Source organism: Gigantopelta aegis, chromosome 6, assembly GCF_016097555.1.
Source record: "Gigantopelta aegis isolate Gae_Host chromosome 6, Gae_host_genome, whole genome shotgun sequence".
Taxonomy (NCBI): domain Eukaryota; kingdom Metazoa; phylum Mollusca; class Gastropoda; order Neomphalida; family Peltospiridae; genus Gigantopelta; species Gigantopelta aegis.
The window spans coordinates 1,359,289-1,375,977 of NC_054704.1; the positions used below are offsets into that span (position 1 = coordinate 1,359,289).

General features: G+C 34.7%; 1 protein-coding gene across 2 annotated transcripts; it reads left to right on the forward strand.

The window, feature by feature from the left end:
* The first annotated feature begins 727 nt into the window (after positions 1 to 727).
* On the forward strand, positions 728 to 9,679 carry LOC121376530. 2 transcript variants are annotated; one of them, XM_041504435.1, is made up of 5 exons: positions 728 to 1,016; positions 6,276 to 6,346; positions 7,452 to 7,672; positions 8,677 to 8,788; positions 9,184 to 9,679. In XM_041504435.1, the coding sequence occupies exons 1-5, from the start codon at positions 767 to 769 to the stop codon at positions 9,463 to 9,465; spliced, it is 936 nt and encodes a 311-aa protein (XP_041360369.1). In that variant the 5' UTR covers positions 728 to 766; the 3' UTR covers positions 9,466 to 9,679. The 2 variants fall into 2 exon arrangements, with proteins under 2 accessions (XP_041360369.1, XP_041360370.1); XM_041504436.1 differs by having other exon boundaries at positions 729 to 1,016; positions 7,455 to 7,672.
* The last annotated feature ends 7,010 nt before the right edge of the window (positions 9,680 to 16,689 follow it).

Consider the following 16,689-nt stretch of genomic DNA (forward strand, 5'->3'; position numbering starts at 1 on the left):
CTGCTTATGTTGATATTCATTGCTTCATCGTATGCTGTACATAACAAATATGCATTTCATTTTTAAAAAAGAGAAATGTTTCTCCCATTTTTAAAACAAAAAACATTAAAAAAATTACATAAATATTATAATCGACAACTTGGTAATTACAGTGATAATTTTATGGAAGCCGGAAATAGGAGTGTGCTGTATCAATTACAGCATGTGACATAAGCACAGTTTTGAATTATGGTATTTCGTCAGATAAGAAATGCCTTCTAGGTGTACTGTAGAAGTAAAATATTATACATGCATACAAAAGACACTGTCTATGATGATGATGATGATACAGCTCCAGTTATGATCATCACGGACAGAACGAAGATAATGCACAGATACATCACTGCTTGATCATCTCGCACATAATAATGCATTCATGTGCACATCAGTATATATAGTTATATTTAAACAACTGCTCGTGCAAGACGCGTTGACTGGCCGAGCTTTGAAGTCTCTAGCGTGACGCTGTAGGCGGATGTTTGTTATGACATGAGGCAGAGTATTGCCTTCGTGCTGCCATCTCTGAAAGCGGAAGTTGTTGGCCCACAGTTCGATGTGTGATTGATGACCTGTTATCGGAGATGACTCGATGTAGTAAAACTATCAATCTCCAATGAGAATTTATTAGTTTCTGCCAAGCCCAATCCAGTCGCTAATTACTCGCACTTTAAATAGGACCAATATATTCGCCTCGGCCATAGCGGGCAAGTTTAGTGAGATCGTGAAGATGGATGTGGTTATGTTTGTGTTTATAGCTGTAGTCGTGTTGGGCGCGGTGCGGGCCCAGCTCGGCGGAAATATGCTCAATGGCGGGTGGGGTGGTAACGGATTAGGCAGAATCGGAAACACCGCTGGATCATTTGGATTAGGCAGAATCGGAAACACCGCTGGATCATTCGGATTAGGCGGAATCGGAAACACCGCTGGAGCATTCTGGGGTGGCAACACCCGAGGACTCGGCGTGAGAAACCAGAATAGTGAGTGAAACCAACATTTCAAATGTTTTAGTCAATTAGTTGAGGTGATAAAGTACATGTTTAGTGGTTAACGTCCCATGCGTATCTCCACCCTAGACCCACCTCCATCCCCACATCCACTCCACCTCCCCACACCCAGTTGACGTTTCATTTCAAATTAATATTGATATTAAAAATTGATTTAATTAATTATTCCAAATTTTGGCATCTTGGGCGATCTCTAAAGCTGTATCCTAACCTCACTCGAGCGAACAAGTGCGCAGTGATAATACTCCGAAACATTCACCAAATTGTTTTGTGAACTGAATAATGTTGGAATAATCATACAAGAAACACTGATATCTTTAGATAATTGACAGCAACTCAGTAGTCTGCATCTTGTTTCCTGATTCCAAATGCAATCAACATTTTGTCAGTATGCGTAAGTCACTAACATTTGGTTTTGGTTTTGGACAATAATTGGGGAGATTATTTTTTAACAAACTCTTTAGCTTCACGAGAAGGAAGGGAGGTAGAAATGTTTAACCGTTATGTTCACGAGATAACTAATTGTTATGTTTCAAACTAGTGTAACTTCTACTAAATGTCGCTGGTTTATATCTGTCACATTTAATCCATTTTGGAATAACCCTTGTGTATGAAACTAAATGAAACCTAGCAATGTATGTAGTCAGTATCATCCCCCACTTTTTGATTTAACTAGTTTTGTATAAAACTAAATATTAATAAATATAAATAAATAAACAACCGCTCTTTAGTTCTTGTCAATAAAATAAAATGAAATAAAACAAAGAAAGAAAATAAACATGAAAAGTATGTTTTTATTTGTATTTAATAGTGTGAAAATAACGCCACGGATACCCATTCATTGTCATAGACCGTATCTACAAAAAAAAAAACCATAAGAGCAGACCTTCAAGAGAAGATATAAACGTTTCTTCAGCAAAAGTCTGTTCTCATCCCTCGATAACATCCATGTCATTCATTTCATTTCAACTTGTTTTCGTGTTTATGTCCAATTAAGGATCAAGCACACTGTCCTGGGCACAAATCTCAGCTATCCCGGCTGTCTGTCCAGGACAGTGAATTAGTTGTTAGTGGTTAGTGAGAGAGAATAGGGTGTAGTGGTCTTACACCTACCCATTGGGTCGTTAAAACTCACTCTGGTTGAGAGCCGGTACCGGGCTGCGAATCCTGTACCTACCAGCCTTTCACCAATAAAACGAGGCATTGCATCAGTCAGTTTAGATAATAGTGGACCATATTGTAGAATGATATTTAAATGTCAATTCTATTTACCTTTGTTATAAGACGATCAATGAATAAACTAATCAATGAAAAAACGAAACTAATTATTGAACTTGAAATCTGTTTTATTATTATTATTACTAATTGTGGTATTTGTTTTGCGTTTCAACAAGATACCTGATTTAATAACTGTGTTGTACTTATAAATACAATACAACGATGGCATATTTAAAGCGACTGTTTGCTTTATAAATACAACACAACGATGGCATGTTTAAAGTGACTGTTTGCTTTATAAATACAACACAACGACGGCACATTTAAAAGGATTGTTTGATTTCATTGTAAGATATATTACATAAAACATTAAATATATTTTCTTATTTAGAATATCAGTTTCTTCATAATATTTGTGATAGCCTAAAGCGGAATTTACTTGCACAGGTACAAAAACATATATATTACAAACATTAGCACACGACCATAAACACACTATATATATATATATATATATATATATATATATATATATATATATATATATATATATATATAGACATTGGTATTCTAAACAAGAATGTGTATTTAATATATATTTTTAGTCACTTTAAATATTAGAAAACAGTTGTTAGTTTTCTTATTAAAATTAATTGTATTCTTTGTATCTTCTATTTAGATTATATTTTAAAGATTTAAAAATGTTTTACATGTATTTTATTTTATTCTATATTTGTGTATTTTCTTGTTTTTGTTTAAAAAGAAAGAAAGAAAGTAAGAAAGGATGAGATATTTTGATTTCAAAAGAGCCCGTCATGAGTTTGCTTCCATCGTAAGATATGTCTGGTTAACATGGCCTTTTTAACGACTAAAATAGCTTATTAAATATATGTCCTTGTTTGGTGTCTCCATATATACGAGGTGTCCTCGTCCTAATGTTTTACTAACCTATACTGGATTTTAACTCCCTATTATAAAATATATAGGATGTAAAATGAAGTTTGAGTTAATACAAACATTAGGGCGACCATAAGCACCTGGTATATACAGACACTGATATTCAAACAAATATATTATTAATATGTAAATAAGCACCTGGTATATACAGACACTGATATTCAAACAAATATATTATTAATATGTAAATAAGCACCTGGTATATACAGATACTGATATTCAAAAAAATATATTATTAATATGTAAAGAAACACCTGGTATATACAGACATTGATATTCAAACAAATATGTTATTAATATGTAAACAGGCACCTGGTATATACAGACACTGATATTCAAACAAATATGTTATTAATATGTAAACAGACACCTGGTATATACAGACACTGATATTCAAACAAATATATTATTAATATGTAAATAGGCACCTGGTATATACAGACACTGATATTCAAACAAATATATTATTAATATGTACATAGATATTATTAATATGTAAACAGACACCTGGTATATACAGACACTGATATTCCAACAAATATATTATTAATATGTAAACAGACACCTGGTATATACAGACACTGATATTCAACAGGCACCTGGTATATACAGACACTGATATTCAAACAAATATATTATTAATATGTAAACAGGCACCTGGTATATGCAGACACTGATATTCAAACAAATATATTATTAATATGTAAACAGGCACCTGGTATATGCAGACACTGATATTCAAACAAATATATTATTAATATGTAAACAGGCACCTGGTACATGCAGACACTGATATTCAAACAAATATATTATTAATATGTAAAGAAACACCTGGTATATGCAGACACTGATATTCAAACAAATATATTATTAATATGTAAAGAAACACCTGGTATATACAGACACTGATATTCAAACAAATATATTATTAATATGTAAACAGGCACCTGGTATATACAGACACTGATATTCAAACAAATATATTATTAATATGTAAATAAGCACCTGGTATATACAGACACTGATATTCAAACAAATATATTATTAATATGTAAATAGGCACCTGGTATATGGATATGCAGATACTGATATTCAAACAAATATATTAATAATATGTAAATTGAGTTATAAAAGCTACAAGCTATTACTATTTCCTTGACTTTACTTTTTGACATTGGTATCATGGTGTACTCTGCCGCAACTGAGCCAGACCAAACCACTGTACCAGCCAGGACGAATGGGCTACACCATATTGCCCCACACACACCCCTAGTGCAGGAGCAAAATCGGGCAAAAATTATAACAGATATTCGGGCAAAAATTATAGAGATATTCGATGGAAAAGCGCTAACCTGAGATCTTTTTATCATGCATATCCATCATCCTACCCTCAACATTAGTTGTAATCCATGTACAAATGTACGATGTATTTCCATCATTCTACCCTCAACATTAGTTGTAATCCATGTACAAATGTACGATGTATTTTCATCATCCTACCCTCAACATTAGTTGTAATCCATGTACAAATGTACGATGTATTTCCATCATCCTACCCTCAACATTAGTTGTAATCCATGTACAAATGTACGATGTATTTCCATCATCCTACCCTCAACATTAGTTGTAATCCATGTACAAATGTACGATGTATTTTCATCATCCTACCCTCAACATTAGTTGTAATCCATGTACAAATGTACGATGTATTTTCATCATCCTACCCTCAAAATTAGTTGTAATCCATGTACAAATGTACGATGTATTTTCATCATCCTACCCTCAAAATTAGTTGTAATCCATGTACAAATACGTAGTGATTCGTTTGCAACACTATATAACTGTTTGGCAGTAATGCAAATATGAATAAATGTTGTTATCCAGATTTAGGCATTTTCGTTTAATTCGAGCAAAACCCAGCCTACCCACCCCCCCCACCCCCACCCCCACCCCACCCCCACCCCACCCCTTACAAACATTTTGCGACAGCCATAATTTTAGTATATATTAATTTTCATTTTTTTACGATCCCCTCCAAACCTCCCCCAATGTTCCATTGGCATTCCGCCTCATGTCACTGGGCCCCCTAAATGGATTTTGTGGGTCCGCCACTGCATGTTATGTCTTAACCATTAAACGTCTCTATTAGATACAAACATTGAACGTGCCTACCATTAAAAGTCGTTATTAGACACAAACATATTATGTCACAACCATTAAAAGTATCTATTAGATACAAACAGTGTACGTGCCTACCATTAAAAGTCGTTATTAGACACAGCCCTCTTATGTCTCAACCATTAAAGTCTTTATTCGACACAACCATCTTATGTCTCAACCCTTAAAGGACTTTATTAGACACAAACATTGTACGTGTCTACCATTAAAGGTCGTTATTAGACACAACCATCTTATGTCTCAACCATTAAAGGTATTTATTAGACACACACATTGTACGTGTCTACCATTAAAGGTCGTTATTAGACACAACCATCTTATGTCTCAACCATTAAAGCTATTTATAAGACACAAACATTGTAAGTGTCTACCATTAAAGGTCGTTATTAGACACAACCATCTTATGTCTCAACCATTAAAGGTCTTTATTAGACACAAACATTGTACGTGTCTACCATTAAAGGTCGTTATTAGACACAAACATTGTACGTGCCTACCATTAAAAGTAGTTATTAGACACAACCATCTTATAATGGTTCAAGTTCAAGTTCTTTATTTGCTTTGAGTTTTACAACTCATCAGCTCGGGGCAGGCGCACTAAGACATATATTAGAAAAAAATTGTTTCTAGCTCAGTTAGAACCCAAATCCAGTGTGCATTTTAAAATATAACTTGTACATGTGTGTAATTTTATTTATTTGAATATTATTTAATTCCGTTCAGTCAATGATCTCAATAATCAATGATGATAATAAACAATGTACTTACTGCAGTAACTCTCCTGCAATAACATTGGTGGAGGGGTTTACTGTGGGTGATCGTGGGATGGGGTGGGGGTGTTGGTTGGAACTACATTTAACAGTTTGGTTATATTTACAGCCCCTCAATACATCACGTGTATTGGCAAGAACACCGCTGGAGATCAGATGAGAGTCACAATCCAAGACGGGGTAAATACGTGTTACAGTTAATAAACACGAGTTACAGTTAGGAAATACGTGTTATAGTTAGGAAATACGTGTTATAGTAAACATGAGTCACAGCTACAAAATACAACTACAATTAGTAAATACGAACTACAGTCCGTGGATACGATTACAATTAGTACATACGAGCAATAGGTACAAAATATAAGTTACAGTTAATAAATGCGAGTTACAGTTTACAAATACGAAATAGAAGTAATTAATACGAGCTACGTAGTTACAGAGAGTAGATACGAGTTACAGTTAGTAGATACGAGTTACAGTTAGTAAATACGAGATACATTTAGTACATACGAGTTTCAGTTAATATACTCGAGTTACAATAAGTAAATACAAGTTAATTAGTAAATGTAAGTTACAGTTAGTAAACTCGAGTTAAAGTTAATACATACAAGTCACAGTTAGTAAACAGCAGATACAGTTAGTAAATATGAGTTAAAGTTAATTAGTTCTAGAATTGTTAGTAAACGCGATTTACATTTAATATATATCAGCTTTGGTTTTGTAAGATATTTTAATTTTATTACGTTTTACATTTTCTGTTGTTCTTTCTTTCCTTTTAATTTTTTTTCTCTGCCTTATTATCAAACTGTGTTGCAATAACCTGTTATACCATTAGTTACTTGTTTCTGTCTGTCTGTCTGTCTGTCTCTCTCTCTCTCTCTCTCTCTCTCTCTCTCTCTCTCTCTCTCTCTCTCTCTCTCTCTCTCTCTCTCTCTCTCTCTCTCAGTGTATCTCTCTTTTAAGGGGAGGGGGTAAACTGTGGAGTGTTTTGTGTCTTTTCTTCGTTTGTTTTGTTTGTTCTTGTTTGTGGTTTTTGTGGTGGGGATTTCATAAAAATAACCGTTTTTGTTCAGATTGAAAATTAATACCACAAGCCTGGTATGAAAGGTTGATATTTTGCAATATCTTCTTTACAAATGTTATTATATCAGTTCAATGCAATCATTAAAAAAAACGTATACTTTTATTTAAATAAAAAAATATGGGAAGTGATGTTTTCTATATGCGAGGTTACCGCTGTAATGACGTTTGTGGCACATGTGATTTGGATGCTTTCTCTCCCCAGCAGCAAAATCAGCGACAAAACTTCTTCAACCCCTGGAACCAGAACCAGAACCAGCAAATCAAGTTAGAGGCCCGCATCATGATCAGTCCCAACTCGCAGACGAGCGGCCAGTTCCAGATGGTGATCACAGAAAACAGCCGAGTAGAGGACGGCTGCCTCGGCCAGTACCTCGGCAGAATCATCGATAACCGACCGTGGTGGATCAGTACACCCAATCAGGAGTAAGTGCCGAACAGTCGGACAATTATCTCGGTCAATTATGTTATCATTTTAATGACATGTTAGTTCATATAATCGACGGGAATGTTAGGACGAACAGACGTTCCTTCTTTACTGTTATTTTAACAGTGTAATACCATAATTAGTTTTACAGACAATTAGAAACTGACTCTATTACATGATAAGGTTAACGGTATACACGACTGTCGTGATCACAGCTGTCAGATGTAATAACTAGTCAAGCTTTGTTATTTGAAATCGTATAGTCTGCAGTGGTGGATCTAAGGGCCACCCTCCTGAATTTTATATTTATTCATTTTTTACCTTCGATAATCAAAGGAATTCGTCGGGAATGTTTGCGGCCTTCGGTCACATGTCTCTGGGGCTCCCTAAATGCATTTTCTGATTCGCCACTGGTCTGCTTCGGTCACATGGCCCTGGGGCCCTCTAATGCATTTTCTGATCCGCCACTGGTCTGCTTCGGTCACATGTCCCTGGGGCCTCCTAAATGCATTTTCTGGACCAGCCACTTGTCTGTTTAAAATTTTCAAGGGTATGGATGTAATTTATATAAAAATATTTGTTGCATTAAAAAAGTAACAGTTTGATGTTTATCACTGCTGTGGTTTGTATTTAGTAAGAGAGCATCAGAGTACTATTACAGTTTACGGGTTTTCTATCCAGGCTTTTTATGAATCGTTTGTAATGGGCACAAACCTAGCTAGGTCTAATTCGGATTAGGACTTTAGTGTTCATGTTTCAGTAATACCACTTGGTCAAGTGTATGCTTTAATGACACGATTAGGTTCGGTGCGTGTGTGTGTGTGTGTGTGTGTGTGTGTGTGTGTGTGTGTGTACGAGTGTGTGTGTGTTTTAATGACATCATTAGGTCCAGCGTATGTTTTAATGACATCATTAGGTCCAGTGTGTGTTCTAAAGACATCATCTGGTCTGGTGTGTTGTAGTGACCCCGTGAGCTCTATGGATTGTTTCGTATTTATTTCAGAACTGGTGTCATTGGCCGCCCATTTTTCCTATCACCTGGTCACGTGGCCAGCACCTCAGAAATCGTTGAAGGATTCAACAGCATCTTTGACGCCAATGGTCGCGGTATTGCTGTAAGTATTCTGGTGGTCACATTTGCTTTACTATAATCTTAACTTTCAATACATCTTCGAATATCTGTATTTCTATGCTTGTCTTAAATCTGTATTTGTATGCGTGTGCATACGTCCACATTTTACATACAAGTATTAAGTCAAGACTACAGAAGTCTAAGTACAGACTCCATTAAATACTTAAGTCCAGATTTTACATATAATACTTGAGTCCAGATTTTACATATGATACTTAAATCCATACTACGTATAACACTTTAGTCCAGATGTTACATTTAGTCCAGGGTACATACAATACGTAAGTCGAGATTTGTTCTATAAGTCCAGTATTTGCGTATATGTGTGTCACGGTTAGAGAGTAAAGTGCACTGTGCGCCGCTCGTGTTTGTTTCCAGCTGTGTCCAGCCACGAGCATCAGGAACGGGATGTGTGTGGACGACCCCGGCGCCATGATACCCATGTGCTGTAAAGCCGGTCTCGACCGGATCCCGGCCACGACCCCAATCCCGCAACAACAGCAGACGCAGTTCGGACAGTCCACGGGCTTCAGCAACATCAACACCATGGGCACAATGATGCCGACGGCCGGGACTGGTCTCCCGACAAACCCAGCGACACTCACCGGACAGACCGGGGGCGGGGACCTGAGCAGTCTATTTGGCACCGGAAGACGATAAATATCAGCTTCTTAACTTCCGGTAGACTTCATTCAGATGTATTTTGTATAAAACATTGAATCCCGCCAAGTAGAAAATTTGGGTCTATTGCTGCTTTGTTCAAACTACAAGGTAGTCAGATTTTGTACCGTACTTCTCAGCTGGACAGACAAAAAAAATGAGCTAAGGGCAAACATTATCACTATTGTTATACTAATTAAATTAAAATACCATCTGAGTGTATTGTCGTTCTTTATTTTTAACATACATGCAGATGTATCGTAATGCCTGTATATTGTTTCCTTATTGGGATTTCTTTTTTGTGTGTGTGTGGGGGGGGGGGGGGTTGGGTGGAGGGTGCTATTGGTGTGTGTCGGGGGGTGTGTGTGGGATGCGCAATTTATTATTATTATTATTTTAACTTTTCGTTTGTTGTTTCATTGTTGTTTGTTTTGGGATTTTTTGTTTGTTTGTTTGTTGTTTTGGAGAGTGGGTGTTAAAATTCGCCTAACTTGGTCATTTCTCTCCATGTGTATCGTTCTGTCACTATGAAAGAGTGTTACGTGAAGTTCACAGTGGGTGGTTTTGTCGAGGCAATAAAACCCTCCTTACACACGTGTCAATGTCCTGTAGTTGCAGGATACCACAGTAGTGGACTTGTAGATAAATAGCTTTCTCGGCAAGAACAATTCTTTTCTTTCGGCTTCTATCATTTAGTAATTATTTTATTCTTTACAGTTATCTCACTCTCATGCGCGGATTTCAGCTTCAATGTGCACGCCCTCTATTTTGGGCTAAATCTTTTTTTAATGGTGGTATTTTTTTTTTTATTTTTTTTTTTTTTGGGGGGGGGAGTATTTTTTTTTTAACTATAGATATAAACATAGACATAGATAAATATATATATATATATATATATATATATATATATATATATATATATATATATATATATATATATATATATATATATATATATATATGTATGTATGTATGTATGTATGTCTTTGTCTTTGTCTATATCTATATCTATATCTATGTTTATATCTATATCTCTATATATATTCATTAGAGCGGAATTACACAAAATACTTATGTTAAGTCCGCATATCATAGACCGTTTCAATGTAGACAACACTCGAAGAAGTGTAAGAAAACCTTTATCTCAATACTGCTATGCTATTGGACATGTGTGCTACCCGTGACTTGTGCGGATGTTGAGAGAAAGCAAGTCGCCTCTGAATCTTGTCAAAAATGAGCAGGTTCAACAGGGATTGGGTAAGGTAAGGTCTCACTACACAGATGTCATCTGCCATTGAAACCCATGTTAAATTGCCCAACTTCAAACGAAGATTGCCAATAGAACGGGTTCTCGTTGGCACTAACAACATACACCATTGCGAACATACATTATATAAGCATTTATTTTCACTCCAAAATTGAGAACATTTCCGTCTTAGTTTTTTGCTATAGACCGCATCTGACTGTAGTACCGGTCCGAACAGGTGATTCATTAACCGATTCACTCCGGCTGTCACTTGCGCTGTATACCCATGTCCCAAAAGTTCGATGCACAATATTACAAAATAACATGGGCAAAATACAGCCAGAAGGCTTACCATTAAACATACATATTGTTTTAATTCCTCACCATTTCCTAGAAGTGAATATGTGAACCATAACGTGTGTCACAATTAGGAACTATAGTGGAATTTCCTAGAAGTGAATATGTGAACCATAACGTGTCACAATTAGGAACTATAGTGGACCGTGATGAATGAACTCTCACCCGGAAGTGACCTGTGTAGCGAGACAAGCAGAAGTTACTTCGATATTTAACATTCAACATTGGTCAGCGGAAGTTGGTTCGATATTTAACATTCAACACTGAATATTAGGTCTACTCTGACAGAACAACATTCAACACCAAATATTTCTCTGCAATATGCGGTTAACAATCTTTAAAATCTACGATTAAATACAAACTTTATGTTTATGAAAATATCACGAATTTAGGGTGGCTAAAGAATAAATGATAATATGGGGTGGTTCAGAAATATTTAAGCAATGTGATGAGCCACATCAGAATCTACTAAACCCTGTACTTGTATTAGAAAAGAATGAACGCACGCACTGAAAGTAAACACAAACTGATTATATAGAGGTGTTTAGCGCGGTGGTGCACATCAACTGATATATAACAAACAGGGTGGCTCAGGTGCCACTTCCTTCAAGGGACATTCCCGAGTTTGCTGCAACTTTTAACATGTTATCGACTAACAGAGACGTTTTAACGATTGTAATTACATATCAAATATATTTTTCTGCATAAAATATTAGTGGCTGCATATTAAATGTGTTTCTGATCGTTCTAATATTTGTACTAGGTTAAATTTCATTTTATTTCCTAAAATACAATTTTTTCGTACGTACGAAATTATTTGAAGACCCAATCCAGTTTGGCCGTCTTACAAATATTAAGATGACCAGAAACACATTGAATATACAGACACTGATATTCTAAACAAGAAAATATATTTAATATGTAAGTTTAATCGTAGAACTATTTTATTAGTAGGAAACATCTTACAATGCAGCAAACTCACAAATATCCCTTTAAAGACGCTCCGTCAAAATATATGGTATACAGTATAACTACACCACACTCATTTAGAGATATACATCTGGAACTAAACATAGAAAGTTTATAAAATTCTAATGATCCATCATCTAGTACATGTTCTATGTGATGACCTTAGGGTGACTCAAGACGTATGTTAAACGTCACGCCCCGTGAACGGTCGAAATTCAAAGTTCAGCTCAATATTCAAATTAGACCCACAATTCTGAAACTAAATATAGAATGATTATGATATATTAAAGATGTGTTCAGTGGTGCACCGCCCACTGATACACAACAAACACAGGGTGGCTCGGGTGCAACTTCCTACGTACCCCCCCCCCCAAAAAAAAAGAAGAAAAAGAACCGGCATTTTTTTATTTTTTTTAGAACTATGCTGTAATATAGGCATTCGAGACTGGACAATGGACAGTATTTTAGTGTTAAGATGTAGTTACAAGGGTAAGCGTTTCCCGTTTGTTGCTAACTCTATTAGTACTACTTAATTCTGTCATAGAAAGACGTGCGGCTCTTTCAAAACAATTAGATACTGGGATATTCCAGTCTCTGTAAAAAAAAAAAAAAAAAAAAAAAATATATATATATATATATATATATATATATATATATATATATATATATATATATAAATTATTTTAATTATGATAATCTCTTAGTTCTTCTGCCAGGGTCGGTAACAATAGTGCATATACGTCTTGCCATATTAAGTTTAGTAGGTCTTGGGTGGTAAGAGTTAAACTGAAGATACTGGTGGGTATCAGTTGATTTATAATACATATCTGTAATTAATGTATTGCCTTTCTTTATAATCTCAACACCTAAAAATGATATTTTATCATGATAAATTTCCACAGTGAATTGTATTGACGGGTGAAGACTACTGAGAATACAATGGAATTTTTATTTGAATATTCATCGTTCAACCATATTAAAAAACAACCATCAGTATAACGTTTCCTGATATATTTAATATAACCGGCCAATTCATTGTTAACCTAGTAATCAATCTTGTTAAAAAGTAGTTCTTCCAAGTAAGCGACCACAATAGTTGCATACGTTGGACTGACCTTTGATCCCTTGGCAGAACCTTTAATTTGACGAAAGTGTTTATGATTAAAACAAAATGTATTATTATCCAAGATAAACTGCAGAGCACTTGTACAACATTGGTGCAGAATGTTCCTTCCATAAGGTCACTAGAATTCTGTATGAAAGTCCTTAATCATTAGGAATATTAGTAGACCTATATAAACCTACTTTCTTACACACTTGTTGGTGAGAACATCATTCATTATTTTTGATAACACATACTTGTTTACACATGTACATGTGTCAACAATTTCAAGACATACGAGTGGCTACTCCTAGGTGATGACCAGGTCACCAATGTCATACATCCAATGAAAAAACAGCACGGTCGAAGTCGATTACACAGTGACGTATAATTAACCTGACAATCATTTGCTTGTGATGCGTAAGTCAATGGCTAAAATAACTTTTAGTCGAAAAAGACGTTAAAAGTTGATTAAAACCTGGTTTTTGAGAATATGTAAGAAATAGAATAATACATACTTGTCCGTTAGATATCATTTATCTTACAACTCGTTGTTTAAAAACGTATCAAACTCACTTTCACTCATTAGATGCATTTTAAAACCACTTGTTGTAAGATAAATGGTATCTAACGGCCAATCATGTAGTATTCTCTATATAAACCACTTGTTGTAAGATAAATGGTATCCAACGGCCAATCATGCATTATTCTCTATATAAACAACTTGTTGTAAGATAAATGGTATCTAACGGCCAATCATGCATTATTCTCTATATCATTTTAAAACAACTTGTTGTAAGATAAATGGTATCTAACGGCCAATCATGCATTATTCTCTATATAAACAACTTGTTGTAAGATAAATGGTATCTAACGGCCAATCATGCATTATTCTCTATATCATTTTAAAACAACTTGTTGTAAGATAAATGGTATCTAACGGCCAATCATGCATTATTCTCTATATCATTTTAAAACAACTTGTTGTAAGATAAATGGTATCTAACGGCCAATCATGCATTATTCTCTATATCATTTTAAAACAACTTGTTGTAAGATAAATGGTATCTAACGGCCAATCATGCATTATTCTCTATATCATTTTAAAACAACTTGTTGTAAGATAAATGGTATCTAACGGCCACTCATGCATTATTCTCTATATCATTTTAAAACAACTTGTTGTAAGATAAATGGTATCTAACGGCCACTCATGCATTATTCTCTATATCATTTTAAAACCACTTGTTGTAAGATAAATGGTATCTAACGGCCAATCATGCATTATTCTCTATATCATTTTAAAACCACTTGTTGTAAGATAAATGGTATCTAACGGCCACTCATGCATTATTCTCTATATCATTTTAAAACAACTTGTTGTAAGATAAATGGTATCTAACGGCCACTCATGCATTATTCTCTATATCATTTTAAAACCACTTGTTGTAAGATAAATGGTATCTAACGGCCAATCATGCATTATTCTCTATATCATTTTAAAACCACTTGTTGTAAGATAAATGGTATCTAATGGCCACTCATGCATTATTCTCTATATAAACAACTTGTTGTAAGATAAATGGTATCTAACGGCCAATCATGCATTATTCTCTTATCATTTTAAAACAACTTGTTGTAAGATAAATGGTATCTAACGGCCAATCATGCATTATTCTCTATATCATTTTGGAGACTTCTAAGTACTTGTTCATTCGAATCTAGGGAAAAAAGTCACAGGTAAAAAAAGTCATAGTAAAAAAATACAAGAAAAAAAGTCACAACTTTTAATTTAAAAATATATCAGGCAATGAAAGACAGATCAAAGACATTTTGTCAGTGAGAGTTTTTGTCAATGTTGTTTGTTTTCAATGTCGGTGCTTTAAGCAGATGTTTCCACCCGATGCCCAAAATGAAGCCTCTTTCTTTAATCGGGGCGGGGCGTAGCTCAGTGGTACAGCGCTCGCCTGATGCGCAATCGATCTAGGATCGATCCCCGTCGATGGGCCCATTGAGCTATTTCTCGTTCCAGCCAGTGCTCCACAACTGGTGTAACAAAGGCCGTGGTATGTACTATCCTGTCTGTGGGATGGTGCATATAAAAGATCCCTTGCTGCTAATCGGAAAGAGTAACCCATGAAGTGGCGACAGCGGGTTTTCTCTCTCAATATATGTGTGGTCCTTAACCATATGTCCGACGCCATATAACCGTAAATAAAATGTGTTTAGTGCGTCATTAAATAAAACATTTCCTTCCTTCCTTTCTTTAATCTAGTCTAATTGGCGCAGGTACAAGAAGCCACTCTACAAACCCACCCTAATCAACAAGTTTAACAAGTCCCCCCTTGCATGCTATGGTGCCACTTTCTTTTAATTTAGCCACATTCAATACTCTACAAAGCTATACATTTTGTTATATAAAAATTGTACTTTTTTCCTGTGAATTTTTTTTTTCCTGTACTAAATTGTGACTTTTTTCCGGCCACAATTCATTCTTAGAAAGATTATTTTTAACTCTGAAATTACCGTCTAAAGGCATAGATTCTACAGAGTCAATGAAATCTTCTAAATATCTGTCCCTATTTTTTCGGTGTAACGTGAAACTAAAAGTCTGGTGTTATTTATAGTATCTGTATTACCATCTTCAGAATAAACATACTTCAGTAATCTTAACTTTCTACTGAAATCTTTTACATCACTTACCAGTTCATCTTAATTTGCTTTTGATGTAGGAGTAAACTTTAATCCTCGTTTTAGTAATTTAATTTCTATCTCAGTCCTATGTATGTATGTATGTATGTATGTATACATATATATGTATGCATACATATATACATACATATATACAGTCGAGCACCGGTGTGTCGATATCGTGGGAACCACATTAAAAATGTCGAGTTAACCATATATTGACTCAAACGTTCAGTCAAATATTTTTTATTTTTTTTAAAGATGGAAAAACGTGCGAACAAAAAATTAGTTCAACCTAATGAAAATTGTTATGCAATGAAAAATAAATTACTCAATCAATCAACTAATCAATCAACTAATCAATCACACCGCTGTGATGGTGCTGAATAAAGTTAATAATATTTTTAATATTATACTAATTATGGCATTAAAATCACTGGAGATTAGAGTACAATCGGAGTTTTGTAACAAACCTGAACTTAGAAGGAAGTTGTACTAACAAAATACGATTAAAGGGACATTCCTGAGTTTGCTTCATTGTAAGATGTTTCCCACTAATAAAATATTTCTATGATTACATTTACATATTAAATACATTTTCTTGTTTAGAATATCAGTGTCTGTATATTCAATGCATTTCTAGTCGTCTTAATATTTGTAAGAAGCTCAAACTGGATTTTGTCTTCAAATAATTTCGTACATACGAAAAACCCATATTTCAGGAAATAAAATGAAATCTAACCTAGTACAAATAGTAGAACGATCAGAAACACATTTAATATACAGCCACTAATATGTTATGCAGGAAAATATATTTGATATGTAATTACAATAGTTAAAAAGTCTCTGTTAGTCGATA

Coding starts and splice junctions, on each gene's coding strand:
- LOC121376530 (XM_041504435.1), top strand. CDS start 767: ATGGATGTGGTTATGTTTGTGTTTATAGCTGTAGTCGTGTTGGGCGCG. Junction 1,017..6,275: donor CGGCGTGAGAAACCAGAATA/GTGAGTGAAACC, acceptor TTATATTTACAG/CCCCTCAATACATCACGTGT. Junction 8,789..9,183: donor CCAATGGTCGCGGTATTGCT/GTAAGTATTCTG, acceptor GTTTGTTTCCAG/CTGTGTCCAGCCACGAGCAT.